Source organism: Microtus ochrogaster, linkage group LG5, assembly GCF_000317375.1.
Source record: "Microtus ochrogaster isolate Prairie Vole_2 linkage group LG5, MicOch1.0, whole genome shotgun sequence".
Taxonomy (NCBI): domain Eukaryota; kingdom Metazoa; phylum Chordata; class Mammalia; order Rodentia; family Cricetidae; genus Microtus; species Microtus ochrogaster.
The window spans coordinates 41,267,450-41,281,486 of NC_022031.1; the positions used below are offsets into that span (position 1 = coordinate 41,267,450).

The following is a 14,037-nucleotide window of genomic DNA, read 5'->3' on the forward strand; positions in this document are numbered from 1 at the left end:
ACAAGAAAGTTTGGCTGCCTGTCCAAGATCAGTTTTTACTGGGGTGTAACATTTAGCATAGCACATATAACATGCCAGCCATGAAAAACACACAGAATGTCCCTAGTGAATGTTTCTAGAGTACATTTAGTAATGATGGCCCATGTTACTTGGGTTGACTTTCTACAAGTGCAGCTGCTGAACTAGAGTGAGCTGTACAAGCTTCCTAGCACACTGAGGGATGAAAACACCCACTTTATCTCAACTTGGGTGTCTGTCAAAATGATGCATAGCCCTTGGCTACATGATTCTTAGAGTAGGCCTCCTTCCTGATGCTTAGGCACAGTACATGCTATTAGTTAGGAGTGGCTTCTGTTCTGAGAGCAGCTTCGGCCTCAGCTAGTTCTACCTGAGCTATATTCTAGAGAAATCTGTATGTATTCTTTTGTTTTTTTGTTTTGTTTTGTTGTTGTGGTTTTTTTTTTTTTTTTTGGTTCTTTGATCTTTGTGTAGCCCTGTCTGGCTCTCCTGGAACTTGCTCTGCAAGGTCAGGCTGGCCTTGAACTCAAGAGATCTGCCAGCCTCTGTGCTAGGATTAAAGGTGTGTGCCACCACTGCCTTCTCTCTCTTGATCTTTTTTTCACATATAATGGTTGCTTCTGATAGTTGTTTTTAATGGTACTTTTTGATAGTACTTTTAACGAGACTGAAGAAAAATCTGGCTAGCTGAATTGATACAAATGGCTATGGAGAAATAATATTTGAACTGTCACTTCCAACCTCAGAAGTGTTAAATATGGAAGCAAGTTGTTACCATTAGATGAGAACTTGTAAGGCAGATAAGAGTACTCAAGTGTTAGTGTAATGCTTTTGATGAAAGTCTTGATACTCAACTTTGAAAGTAGCCTTTTTCCCTTTTGACCCATCATTTCCAAATTGCTGCGTGAAGATCCTGAAGAATGGGGCCCTGGGCACCCGCTGAGGCAGGGTGCCGTTTCTGTAGGCATCTCGCTGTTGCCATTGCTGAAGACTTCACAGCAGTTCACATCAGACCTGTGCTCCCTGAGCTAAGTTCAGTTCCATTAGCCTCACCTGAAAGTGCTTCCTCCTATGCCAGGCTAGGATTTACTGTGTCCCTTGTTCCCCGTGGAGTAGTTCTAACTTGTCACTTTGATTTTTACTTCCATGTGTGCAAAGGAAAGGGGCACACAGAGGTGTGCGCATGTATGTGCAGGTGGACCTGTGGACCATTTTTCTTTAAGCATATCCATCACATGAGGGTTTTTCTAAAAAGCGTTTCTAAAAAGACTACACTGTGGTACATCTGAAGAGAGCCTTTATTTGAATATAAATGTTTTTAAAAGTCACATTTTTTCATATGTCAGCTCGTGGCCACACATGGTACAAGTCTTGCGAAACATATCATCTTCTAAGCTTTCCTCTGGTCCGTACTCATGTTGGTGAGCGGCTGTTTCTCTTTTCCACACACTGCTTCTTACTGCTCGCCGCAGTTCTAAAGGGGAAGAAAAGTTTTTCAGCTAAATACAAAATAAATTTAATGAGGCTTTCATAGGTATTTGTGTGTGTGATGTGTATAATGGTTTCCTTTAGCTCTTTGTGTTGGTTGCACAAACGTGGCAAGCCTGCTCAGTCTGCAATTGCTCTCTTCATTGTCAAGCAGTATGAACTGACAGAAGTGGCTGTGTGGGTTGGTTAGAAGTGCAGCAACAAGAAACAACAGAATGGGGTGTGTTTGGGGGGGCGGAACAGGATGCCAGAGCTGCAAAGTCAGCTGAGGTAAGCAAAGAATGGGAATAGCTCGGATCCCAAGGTTTTCAGTCAGGAACTCCTGTCAGCCGAGTTCTGCTTACCAGAAAGTCACGCACGACTAGTAATGTCTTGATGTGTCTCCATCTCAGAAAAACTTCTTATAAAATGACAGCATTGTTTTAGCTATTTTGTTTTGTTAAGATAGTCTCATGTAGGCCCAGGCTGCTCAAACTCTCTTCAGCCCACAGCCACTCCTGCCTTCACTCCCAACTGTTCAAGCATGAGAACCACATCTGGTTTATGTGGTGCTGGAAATCAGGCCCTGGCTCTGTGCATGCTAATCTGGAGCTACATTTCTGTACCAACACCATCGTTTTTAAAAAGAACCTGCCAGGCTGGGCAGTGGCATACACCTTTAATCCCGGCAGAGGGAGGCAAATCTCTGATTTTGAGGCCATCCTGACCTACAGAGCAAGTGCCAGGACAGGCTCCAAAGAAATCCTGTCTCAAGAAAAACAAAACTAAACAAAATATAAGCTGCCAGGTACTGGAGAGCTGGCCCAGTGGTTAGGAGCCCATACTGCTCTTCCAGAGGACTTGAGATTGCTTCTGAGCACCCATGTCAACTGCCTCACAGCCAATACCTTCAGAGTCTGGGGGTTGCTCATTTTCCTTGAGACATTTTGTTGTAACTAATATCAAAGCACTACTTTAATCTCTGTTTCCAGCCATAACATATCATGGGAAAAAGCAAGCCAGGTGACATACTGGACACTGGGCTGAGCACTTACGATGCATTTCCTCTATATCCTTTTGTGTAACTGCACACATCCCAGTGTTTTACAGAGGTGCGGTCCAGCTTGGGGCCCCAGCAGTCTTGCTGGCCTGGGCAGCACCCTCACTGGGCCGTGCTGCCGTTCTCACCACTCTGAGGCTTACAGGGTTCAGTGTAGCATCTGCTACAAGGCCAGTCACCCAGACTCAAATCATGGTCATTTCATACATGAAGAGCCCCGGCTTCTCCTCAAGTGTATGCAAAGCTGGCTGCTGCCTGAGGGAGTCAGTGTCCCTGCTGACTGCAGAGTGTCTCCTGTGTGGGCCCCTGCTTCCCAGCTTGGCTGGGGAAGATGTCCTGCCTCCCTCCTTGATTTCCTCACTCTGAAAATCCCTCAGTCACACTAAGCTCGCTTCTCTGCCAGATTTGAATGTTATATGTACTTGGGGAAGAGGTAAGAATTATTTTCTTCTCATACATACTACATACATGAAACACCTAGCTTTCCAGTCACGACTGAAGACTGACATTTTTTTTTTCTCCATCTTAAGTCTATGACGCTGTTCACTGACACGAATGATGCTGGATCTGTAGAGCTTCCCATGGACGTCCTAGTAGAAGGGAAGCATGGGCTGGGTATCACATATCCAAAACTCGTGCAAGTGATTTATGGATATTCTTAGATTTCGAAGTACTTGCATATACAGAACATGTCTTACTGATGGAGTCTTTACAAAACACATAGCTTGATGTACCTTATATATTTCTAGTGTCTGGGTGGGTATGGGGTTTCCTTGTTGGCAGTATTTCAGATTTTAGAGCACTTTTGATTTTCAGATTAGAGATGTCTAACGTGCTATACTGTTGAGTTTGGGTTTTCTTTGCCCTTCTCTTTTCCAAGCAATAGGTTCAAAGCCTAAGGCATGCAGAAGTAGAGCAGGCACAGGGCTAGGGTACCACCAGGACAGGAAGTGGAGGGATGGAAGACGTATCACTTCCTTACTATTAAGCATCCAGGTTCTCAGGTTCCTCCCTGCATAGAATGAACCCTGAAATTTGGAGGATTAAAATGGGATATATCAGCATGCACTCGGGGTTTTTTGTACACAAGGACAGACATACATGCTTTGCACATGTTCAGCTTGTCAAAGGCATAAACAGCAGCCCATATATGATGAAGTCTCCAGTGGACCAAATCTGAGCTCCAAATTAAAAACAAATGAACAGACAACGCTGGAAAACTCAGGATCCTAATACTATAGACTGCTGGCTGGCGCTAAGAGTGCTCGAGCCATCACAGTAGCTCTGGCTCCAGCAGTCTGCCCTGGACAGCCGCTGAATTGGAGCTGGGAGGGGTGGTTATTTGCATATTTTTATGGGATAAAAATCAAATTATTAGCCGGGCGATGGTGGCGCACGCCTTTAATCCCAGCACTCGGGAGGCAGAGGCAGGCGGATCTCTGTGAGTTCGAGACCAGCCTGGTCTACAGAGCTAGATCCAGGACAGGCTCCAAAGCCACAGAGAAACCCTGTCTCGAAAAACCAAAAAAAACAAAAAAAAAAAATCAAATTATTACCACTGAGAGCAGATGGGCACTGTGTATCTTGCAGATGTGAGGCTCTGGGAAAGTTAGCACCTGCTCGAGATACTCCATTATCAGGAAATCCACAAAAGTGAAAAAAAGTGGAAGAAGGGAACAAACTGCAACAACGTCCGAGGCAGAAAAGGCAAGGGTAGTGAAAATCGGAACAGGTTAGGATGCCTAAAACATTATCCTACACCAGATTCACTCTGGGAGGGGAACACTTGCAGAAGCAGAACACAGCAGTTTAGATTAAAATCCACTGAATACTAAATTTGCTAATGTCACACTGGTGAAAACAATGTGTTAGGAAACTAAACACATATGGGTAGTGATTATGCAACATACTCTTAAGTGGTCCAGAAAAGTGTTTTCAGTGAGAGCACACACATGACGCGGACAGCAACATGAGAACAGCTCAGTCTGGGGAAGGAGTGTATGTGTGTGGTCCTCTGTTCCATTAGTCCAGCAGTTTTCTGCGAGTCTGAAATTCTTTCCAAATAAAAATGGCTGTAGGAAGAGACAGGAGCCAGCTTAAAGGAGACGCCGCCAGCCAAACCTGAGACAATTTGAGCATCAAAATGAAGAGTGACAGGAGGAGCTGCACTGCCATGATGTAAGAAGAACCCACACAGCAGTCCAGATGATGCTTTACAGAACAAAACCAAGGCCAGACAGAGCAGCCCAGGCCTTTAGTCTCAGCACTGGGACAAGCAGAGGCAGGTGGATCTCTGAATTGGAGGCCAGCCTGGTCTACTTAGCGTGTTCCAGGTCGGCCAGAGCTACAAAGAAGAGTTTCTATCTCAAAACAAAACAGGCCTGGTGATGGTTATCTGTAATCCCAGCACCTGGAAGGCAGAAGCAGGAGGGTTGCTACAAGGTCAAGTCCACTCTAGGCTACAGGAACCTTGTCTCAAGAAAACAAGAGTAGAGCCCAAGGAAAAGCTCTGTTTCAAAAGAAAACAATCTCTGTTTGTAATGCACACATACATACACAAAACTGATTCAGCTAAGAATCATCTCCAGATACTAAAACCACTCAGTAAAATGGTGGTGCATCCACAGAGCCGTGTAATTACAAAAAAAAGTAGTTTAGTGGAGAATGACGACCATCACCTCCCTCTATAAACTGGTAGGTCTCAAATGGTGTCCTTTATCTCCTAGGAAGTATTCCTCCCACAGACATTAGGCTTGAATCTAATTGAGCAAAAACAAGAGGCTGAGCAGTCCAGGGGCAGGAGTGTGCTGTCCCATAGTTGGTCTGGGTGCTGCAAAGTGCCCAGGGGCAAAAGAGAATGGCTGAGGGTGACAAAGAAGGTGGCACCCCAGTGGCTCCTGGGTCTAACAGAAGTGAGAGGGGTCACTGGAACAACATAATCGCTTTTTAAGTTTCTTGATTATGGTGAGCTTAGTCACAGATTTGTAAGAATCACAATGTTTACAGGTTATTCACGACTTAGCCAAGTGTATTTGAGTGCAAAAGGTTAGAAATGGCCAAATGTCAACACTCAGAAAAATAGCGCGTGCGTGCATGCGTGTAAGTGTGTGTGTGTGTGTGTGTGTGTGTGTGTGTGTGTGTGTGTGTGAGAGAGAGAGTGTGTGTGTGCATGCTCGCCCTGCCACAGTGTTGTGCATCTGTAGAGGTCAGACTGCAACTTGGCAGGAGTGAGTTCTCTTCTTCCACCAAATCGGTTTGGGAATCAAACTCGGTATTAGGATTGACAGCAAGCACATTTACCCACTGAGCCATTTCATTGGCCCCAAAAATCTTTCCTAAAGGACATTTGACCCTCATGAAAGACACAATCAACTATCTTTTGTTGTCTCTTGAGATACAAAGGTTAGAGTACACAGAAGCAGGAGCAGGTCTAACACACCTCGGGAATGAAACCAGGGTACATATGCTGTACAAAACTGGAGCCCATGTGAGCCTGGAGAACCTGGTGAGTGGCTTGCCTTGTTGCAGCCGCCTAGTAGGCAGTAGACAGTTGATGCCCAAAGACTACCTCTCCTGGAAATGCATAACCAGTCTTGCTACTGAGAGCCTCAGAAATTGCTTAGGATGGTCACCCAAAGGGATTTTCCCAAAATGCTTATTGTGAAAAAAAAATCAATACTACTTCAAAGCTTGTTTTTAGTAACTACATTTTGAAAAAGAAATTGTCTGCAGTCAAACCCACTGCTACTTCTAAGGTGAACATACAGAAGGGCTAGCTGAGTGATGCTGGGCGGGAGGACAGCTACCCTTGTTATCTGGAGGATAAAGATTACAAGCTGGTGTTCCGTGAACTAAGTAGGCTGGAGTTGTACCCCTCAAACTCCACAACAGTCATAAATATATCCACAGGCCAGTGTGCAGCGCCCCCAAACCCAGAAGGCACCTCTAAACAGGATGTCCTTACTGCCCCTTGCAGGGGTGGGAGCCATGCATAGTAACAATGAAGGTTAGCTGACTAGCCTTTCAGGAGAGAAATTGCTGGAACTAAGCATGTAACATGGACGAAACACCCATAGTCCCAAGTTATTTAAGGCAAAAAAGTATGCAGACCAAAAACCATTCTGTGTATCCCACCAGCTCAGGGTTCACATCTGCTACTAAGTGATGTGTCTTTAAAAGCCCAGTTACCTTAGGCAGCAGCGGGCCTGCGTGTGGCTCTGCCTTGGAGATGTGGAACTTGTCAATGTACTTATGGTAGTCACACTTTTTCTGTAGCAAACTCAGTGCTGTAACCGCTAACATAAACCACATGTTAAAAGCGGGCGGATGGAATTGCTTACCTTCCCATAAAGAAGAAAGCTTTGCGTCAGCTTCGCTGTGCATCAAGAGGAACCATGTTCCAATTTCTTTCCAACTAACAAGCCTTTAGACTGGCTTTGACTCCTCTCTGTTCTGAGCCACTGCACAGTCAGCTCCTCGAGTCTACTCTACCGTCCTACTCCACTCAGCCCTCTGTGGCCTAGTCAGGACAGGAACAAATCCACCAAGCGCTAGAGTGAATCGACAAGAAGCCACAGTTAAAGAAGGCAGCACACCGACCTCAGCACACCGAACACCCCGAGGGAAGGGGTGACACAGGCCACCCAGAGCTCAGCCATATGCAAAGGAGGAAATGCAGGCACTCTTTTATCTGTAGACACGTGGAGAGCACACACTCACGCAAACACTTCCTTAAAAAGCATGTTTCACCCAAACAAGAAATAAACCCTTTAAAAGAATTCTGTGTCAACTGTACTAAGGAATAAGGAAAACCTGTGGTAGTTTGGTGAGCTACAGTGACCAAAAAGTAAATACCAATTAAGTTCATGTTTTAGAAACTGTAGAAATTTTCTGTCTGTACTAATATATATGCATATCCTTGACCTTATTCACTGACCGTGAACTTTCTGGCACAATCAGTCACCAGATTAGTCACATGCATCAGAAGAAGAAAAAGAAAAACATAAATATACATGCATATCCAAACAGAATCATTATATTAAAAAGGCAAGAAATTAAGTGCATCTCATAGTCTTTTGCTAGTCAAATTGTAGGAATTTACTGACCATTACATGACATCTTGACCAGACCACAGAATGAGTGTGTAAAGAAAAGTTACAGGCAGCATTCTTCAATGCTTTACAAATAGAAAATTTCTAACTGGTACTTATTCTCTTATCCGTATTTCACTGTCTGCACCGAAGTATCATCTGAGGTTTGAAGGATCAGATTGATTTCTGATAGCTGGATTAAATCCCTGGACTTGGGCTGGGGAGAAAGCTTGAACTACAGTGATCCCAGAACACACCATCTCGGTGTAAGAGAGCCAGTATGAGAAACTGAGTTTGAATTCCCGGGCAGCACATTTTTAAAAAAGTGAAGTGGAACACTGCTGGCTATCACCACTGGGGGTGGGAGAGGTGTACAGGACTGCTGGATCCTGGATCCTGGCGCTCGCTGGCCAGCCAGCCAATGCCAGCTTTAGGGTCAGTGAAGAGACCCTATCACAGAGGCAGTAAGGGCCTCTGGCTTCCAAATGCATATACACTGGCATGTGCACAGCTACTACATGCATACACACACACACACCCTGAGCTAGCAGATAACTAACCTGGAGGCCTCCTTCCACACCCCTTCCTTAATACACCTCTTCCCTGCTTTATCTATTAGCAGCTGCTCTGCTGTCAGAGAGGCCAGTGCATAACATTAGGGAGACTAGAGAAAGGCCCTTTAAAAGGAGTCGCTGGCATTTGAAACGGGCACAGCCCTGGCTGGCCTGGGGAACTTCAATGAAATGCTCTTCTATGGCAGTCTGCTACAGGAAACCTCAGCAAAGCCTACACGTGGGCTTCCTATCTGCTCAGGAATTAAGTCACTTGGGCAAAAGGGTTTCGGTAGGGTTGTCTCGATACACTACTAGTGTTCGACAGTGCTACTATTTTTATTTCAAACTGTGTAAGAGCCTGCGCTGGAAAAGGGGTAGAGTCACAGAGCAGGACTTCCTTTCTCCAACACAATGAAAACTGGGGGAGGGGAGGGCAACCCCAAAAGGAAACCATGAAGGCTTGTGTTGCTTTTGCTTTCTGTTCAGTCTTTTCACTTGGTTGGTTAGTGGATCGGTTGGCTTTTCATTGTTATTGTTTAGCTGGGGGGGGGGGTAGACTTTGGGTTTGTTTTCTGAGCCAAGGACTCCACTCTATATAGCCCATGCTGCTCTCCAACTCACAATCCTCCTGCCTCAGCCTCCTGAGCACTAGGATTACAGACATGTACCACCACCCCGTTTTCTTTGTTCTTAAGACATTTGGGCTATCCCATTCACCCTGTAAAACCTCTTCTAAATTTTAAAATTATAAGAAAAACTAACATGGCTAGAATACTGATTTGAAATGGATCTAGTAATGTATAGTGATGTATCCTATGTGTAGGATCATGTTACCTGAACACAGTGGGCACCACACAGGTTCTCTACATAGCAACCACATGAAGGATAGATATGAGCTGGTTACTTCCTGAAGACATTTCTTTGGGAGTTGTGTTTACAGCCCTGAATGCTCCGGCCACACCCTGGGTTCATCCCTGGTGTGGCACCTGTCAACAAACCCTATTACTATCTCTAGTTTCTTTCCTGACACTCAATCCAGCACCTCGGTTAGCACAGTGCTTGGCACATGGTTAATACTAGATGTGTGCATGGATGGACAGACTGATGAAAACACACACGCATGGGTACAAACATGGGTAATGGATGCAGAGACAGAGCCACCAGGGGGAGGAACGCTGCATGGAGTCAGATGCACAGATGCAGGAAGGACTGTACACATGAAGACTCAGGAAGAGAACCTGACAACTGTCCCACCATATACAGCAATCCAATCATCTTTCTGGGTATTTCCTCAGTCATATTTAAATAAAGACACTAACTAACATTATTATTCCTTCCAGCTACTAATCTGAGGAATGTTTTGTTTCAAGCAGGGAGGTGGCTACTGAGAGTCTTGTTACTTTTTGTTACCGTTTCTTAAACCCTGCAGGCCACACTTAAGGCCTGACTGATGCCCCATCCCGCTACCCCATCCTGTCACACAGCTGCACAAAAATGACTCCCGTGGAGATGATGGCCTTCAGGAATGTAGTACTCTGAGGTCTGAGCCAAGCCTCACACACCAACCCACTGAGGCCAACGTTCAAGCCCACTTTTCTCCCCAGAACCTCCCCCAGACAGGAAGGCCGCAATGCCTTTGCTCTGCGGTGAATCAAGTGACAGGAAATTCCACCACTTACCTTTGACTTTCTTATCAAACTTCTTCTGCTTCATTTTCTCTCGGTTTTCCTGCCTTACTTCCTTTGCATCTTCCAGTGCTTCCTGGCTACCCCAAACTTCAAGAGCCCGCTTGACAACCTAGAGCACAGTTAATACTTGAGTTACTCGGGACTCGGAGTTGGCACGGCATGAAGTCCTAACCTCACAGATGCCATCATGTCACATGAGGAGCGAAACCATTTCACAGCTGAAGAAGCCCCTTGAAGTCCCACTTTTCCCAGAAAGAGTGGAAATGATGAGTGCAGAAACATAAATGAAGAAGACTCAATGAGAAAGAAAATGTAAGATCCAGTCATGAGGTCACGAGGGGCAGGGAGTGCCATGAAAGTCCTGTTTTCCCCTGTGTGCATGACCATGCTACATGAGACTGAAATAAAGCCTACTGGCACTTTTATTAAGCACAAAGCATCAAATGATAAGAAAACCTGGGCTGCTTTTATTAGCTTCATTTTTACTTATTTTGAATGGTACATAAGATAAATGGTGAATTTTTAAATCAATAATCATATTTAATGAAATTTAGTATATGTTTTTGTTTTGCAATGTGGCTTAATTCTATTATAGATATAATATCTAATTATACTAAATATATATTTATATCTAATTATATTTAAATATGATTAAATATATAATAAATCTATACAATTATATACAAATATATAATTATCTAATAATACTAGAATAATAATTCTTGAATATTTCTGTATAAGCAGCTCTAAAGCAATGCCTCTCCATATTTTCATATAAGAAAACAAACATTAAAATATTTAAGCCATCCTGGAGTAGATACAGGAGGATACTTGGGACTTCAGGCACCAGGCTGGGCACTAGAGCACACCAGTAAGTGGGTCTCTGCCATGGCACATGTGTGAGCTGCTCAGAGCAAGCACTGAAAGCTGCTCTGAGCTGTGCAAGTCCCAGCACTCAGGAGCATCCCAGATTGTATTTCCTAATGCAGTTCATCTGGTTCAGGCATCTGTGAAATAACTGAAACAATAATCATCTTGAGAGACTTTTTCTTGTTTGGTAAAAAAAGACTGATAGGCAAATGAGGTCTGACCTTTTCTATGTCCAAGTTATACTCCTAACATCACCCACTAGCAACACGGATGGCAAAGTTACCACAGCGAAAGGGAGGTGAGAAAGCAGTGTGTTCTGAGCGGACACCAGCTGTGACTAGGACAGACGTGTGAACCGAGAAGAGGCGGTCTTTACTGAGCAAGCCTCGGTCAGCCTGCTGGAAGTTCACTCACACCCCCAGGTCCAGCTTACTAGAGACCTGTAACTTTAAGTAGAGCTTCATATCACCCCACTGTGCGTGACGAGGGTTCTTCTTCACGATGAACCTAAGCGCGGGCTCTCTCTTCTCTAAATCGCAGTCTTTCAGAAGGTATTCCTGCTTGGCTTCTGTTTTGGTTATAAGCTTGTGTTTATCGTCAGCATCTCTGGAAAGAGATTAAGAGCATTATGTAAACGACTTTAATTCAACTGAGTTTTCAGACAGCCTGGCAACCATAGGTCTGCACACCCAAAGATGCAAACGTCTCTTCCCTGCCTTTGGCTCTTATGATCAGAGTCATAAAAACTCAGGCAGACTCTGGGCATATAACAATTTAAGAATCTTCTTAAAGTTCCTCTTATTCCAGGAGGGACTTAAAGTCAGAAAGGGAAGATGCGATAAAAGAGAGGACCCGGGAGAGAGGAACTGGAAATTGAATCACAAGGTCATGCCTATCACCCCAGCACTCCGGAGGCTAGGAAAGAGGATTCAAAGTTCAGGGCCAACCTGGGGCGCACAGATCCTGCCTCTAAAAGATGGTAAGAAACAAATGTCAACACACAGATCCCACCTCCTAAACACGGCTGGGTTCCGATGGCCCAAAACCAAGGTAAGAACAGTGGCAGAGTGGGAACGTGAAGGACCACTGAGTTTATGCCCATGAACTGGGCAGGAAAAAAAAAGCTCTCATGCAGAGCACCACGCTTGCAGAAGCTGCTGGACAGGATGGACGACGCGCAAGCACAAGCACACACACACACACGCACACACACACATACACACACACACATGCATGCACACACGCGCAGTAAGTGATGGCGAGCAGTGGGAAGAGGCAGTAGGAGGCAGCTGTGGACCTGCAGCCACGGTGAAGACATGTTTGTTCTAAATGGAATTAAAAACCGTTTTAACAGTTTGGAGTAAAATTCTCTGGAGTCGTGGTTCTCAACCTTCCTAACACTGTAACCCCACAATAGTGTCCTCATGTTGTGGTGATCCCAGCCATAAAATTATTTTCATTGCTACTTCATAACTGTAATTTTGTTACTGTAATGAATCTTAATGTAAATATCTGTGTTTTCCAATGGTCTTAGGTGACCCCTGTGAAAGGGTCATTTGAACCTCAAAGGGGTCGTGACCTACACATTGAGAACCTCTGCTCTAGAGAGACAAGAATCAAGAGGTGCAAGGTGGGAAGGGTGGGGGCAGAGAGCAGGCAGGAGATCGCCACTCGGAGGGCTGGAGGGCTGAGGCAGGAAGCTGGCAAAGGCAATGCTAGCAGCAGAGTTCTAAGAACGTGCTGCGGGCGTGGCTCAGCAGCTGGGCTGCCTAGAGTGCTTGTCGCTAGCACCACAAAAAACAAGTTACCTGCAGCTATCGCATGTTGGGAAATCAAAGTGGCTCATAAGGTACGAGTCCATGAACTCTTTCCCACATTCTTCACAGATCACATAATCGAACTCCATGACAGGCCCTGCAGGAAGAAGGGAGAGTTCTTTATCCTTCTGTGGGACTAAAATGACACATACATTTCTCTGCCTTTGGGGAGCCAGGGCGTTGGGAGGTCCAGCTGCCCTGAGAGGCATGTGTCTTAAGTTTGTCAAGTTACAGTCTGTGGCTCCTGGAGCACAATGTGCCTTCCAGTTCCTGAGCGACTGGGGCACCCACTGAGGCGGTGATGCCTTCAGGCCAACTGTGTTCCCTAGAAATCAGGGAAGTGTATAGACGCTTGGCTGAACAATCAATCATCTTAGACATTAGTGTTATATACGCTGTATAGCCTGCAAACATCATAGCATCCCGGCAACTGCCATTGTATTCTGTTTCTGATAAGGGATAAGAAGTCTGATTGCTTGGAACAAACTTGTCTCAGCTTCTGTCCTGCTGGGCCCCCTCCATCCCAGCCCACGTAAGGTTCACTTCTCATGGGTTATATCAGGTAACTTTGGCCCAGTAAGTGCTAGCACTTATATCTGACACCTCACCAATCTGGGGTTTGGTAGCTCAGGGAGGCCCACTGGGTCAAATTCAAGTTGTCTTCAGGGTTATGCTCCTTCCTGGGGGCATTTTGACTCCTAGAGGCTGCCCGTATTCCTCCCCACCTGCCATCTTCAGGACCAGGAAGAGCTTCCCACATACCCATCACTGGATTCCTCTGCAAGCCCAGCCCTCCAAGCCCTGATTACACCAGGCTCCCTGGGATAATGGTGATCGTCCCACTTCAAGGTCTAACTTTAAACTTCTCTGCAAAGTCTCCTCTGCGTAAAGTATACAGGCTCCAAGGCAATTAGCATATGGACATCTTTGGGGGCTTCTCTTCTGCCAGTTACGGTACTGCTGAAAGTGTAAAGAAGACTCGCCCAGGGACTGGGGAGGGGAGGCATCTACTTACAGAGGGAAAGAGGCCACCAGCTCATTGAGCAATTAAAGCCATAGAGAGCAAGGCAACATGTCCTCAGACGGGGACATTATCTTTCTTTCATTCCACCTGTCAACTAAGCAAACTTCTTGAGGGAGAATCACTGAGTCCTGCATCCCTCAGCACCCCCACACAGAGCTGCCCCTGGCAAGGTGAAGCTGCGTTCGTAAGGGATTAAACTCCAATGCCTAGCAAAGACCTTAATCCTAATGGTCCTCGGGCAAATCTAAGCCCCACTGGAAAGTCCGTGGGATGACTGCCCTGCCCTGCCCCAGCTCTGAAGACTCCACAGTGGGAGACACGCTCCTGGCACAGCCTTCCTTAGGTCTGTCAAGATCCCACCACCCCTTAACTCCACTAATCTCCAAGCTCTTAAAAGAAATGGCTCTTTATGCCAGGCGGTGGTGACGCACGCCTTTAATCCCAGCACT

At 45.5% G+C, this 14,037-nt stretch overlaps 1 protein-coding gene across 2 annotated transcripts in view; it reads right to left on the reverse strand.

Annotated features, from left to right (window-relative positions):
• Positions 1 to 568: 568 nt before the first annotated feature.
• The window catches only part of Xpa (XPA, DNA damage recognition and repair factor), a 19,893-nt gene continuing 6,424 nt past the window's right edge, over positions 569 to 14,037 (reverse strand). The window contains exons 3-7 of one of the 2 annotated variants that reach the window (XR_001229277.2): positions 12,556 to 12,661; positions 11,188 to 11,353; positions 9,869 to 9,986; positions 6,886 to 7,095; positions 1,416 to 1,492 (exon numbers count right to left, since the gene is read on the reverse strand). Coding sequence is in view for 1 of the 2 variants with exons in the window: in XM_005362136.2 (XP_005362193.1) it covers positions 1,344 to 1,492; positions 9,869 to 9,986; positions 11,188 to 11,353; positions 12,556 to 12,661 (539 nt within the window). In the remaining variant the exon portion in view is untranslated. Of the gene's footprint in view, positions 1,493 to 6,885; positions 7,096 to 9,868; positions 9,987 to 11,187; positions 11,354 to 12,555; positions 12,662 to 14,037 lie in introns of both variants that reach the window. The other variant, XM_005362136.2, reaches the window with a different exon arrangement.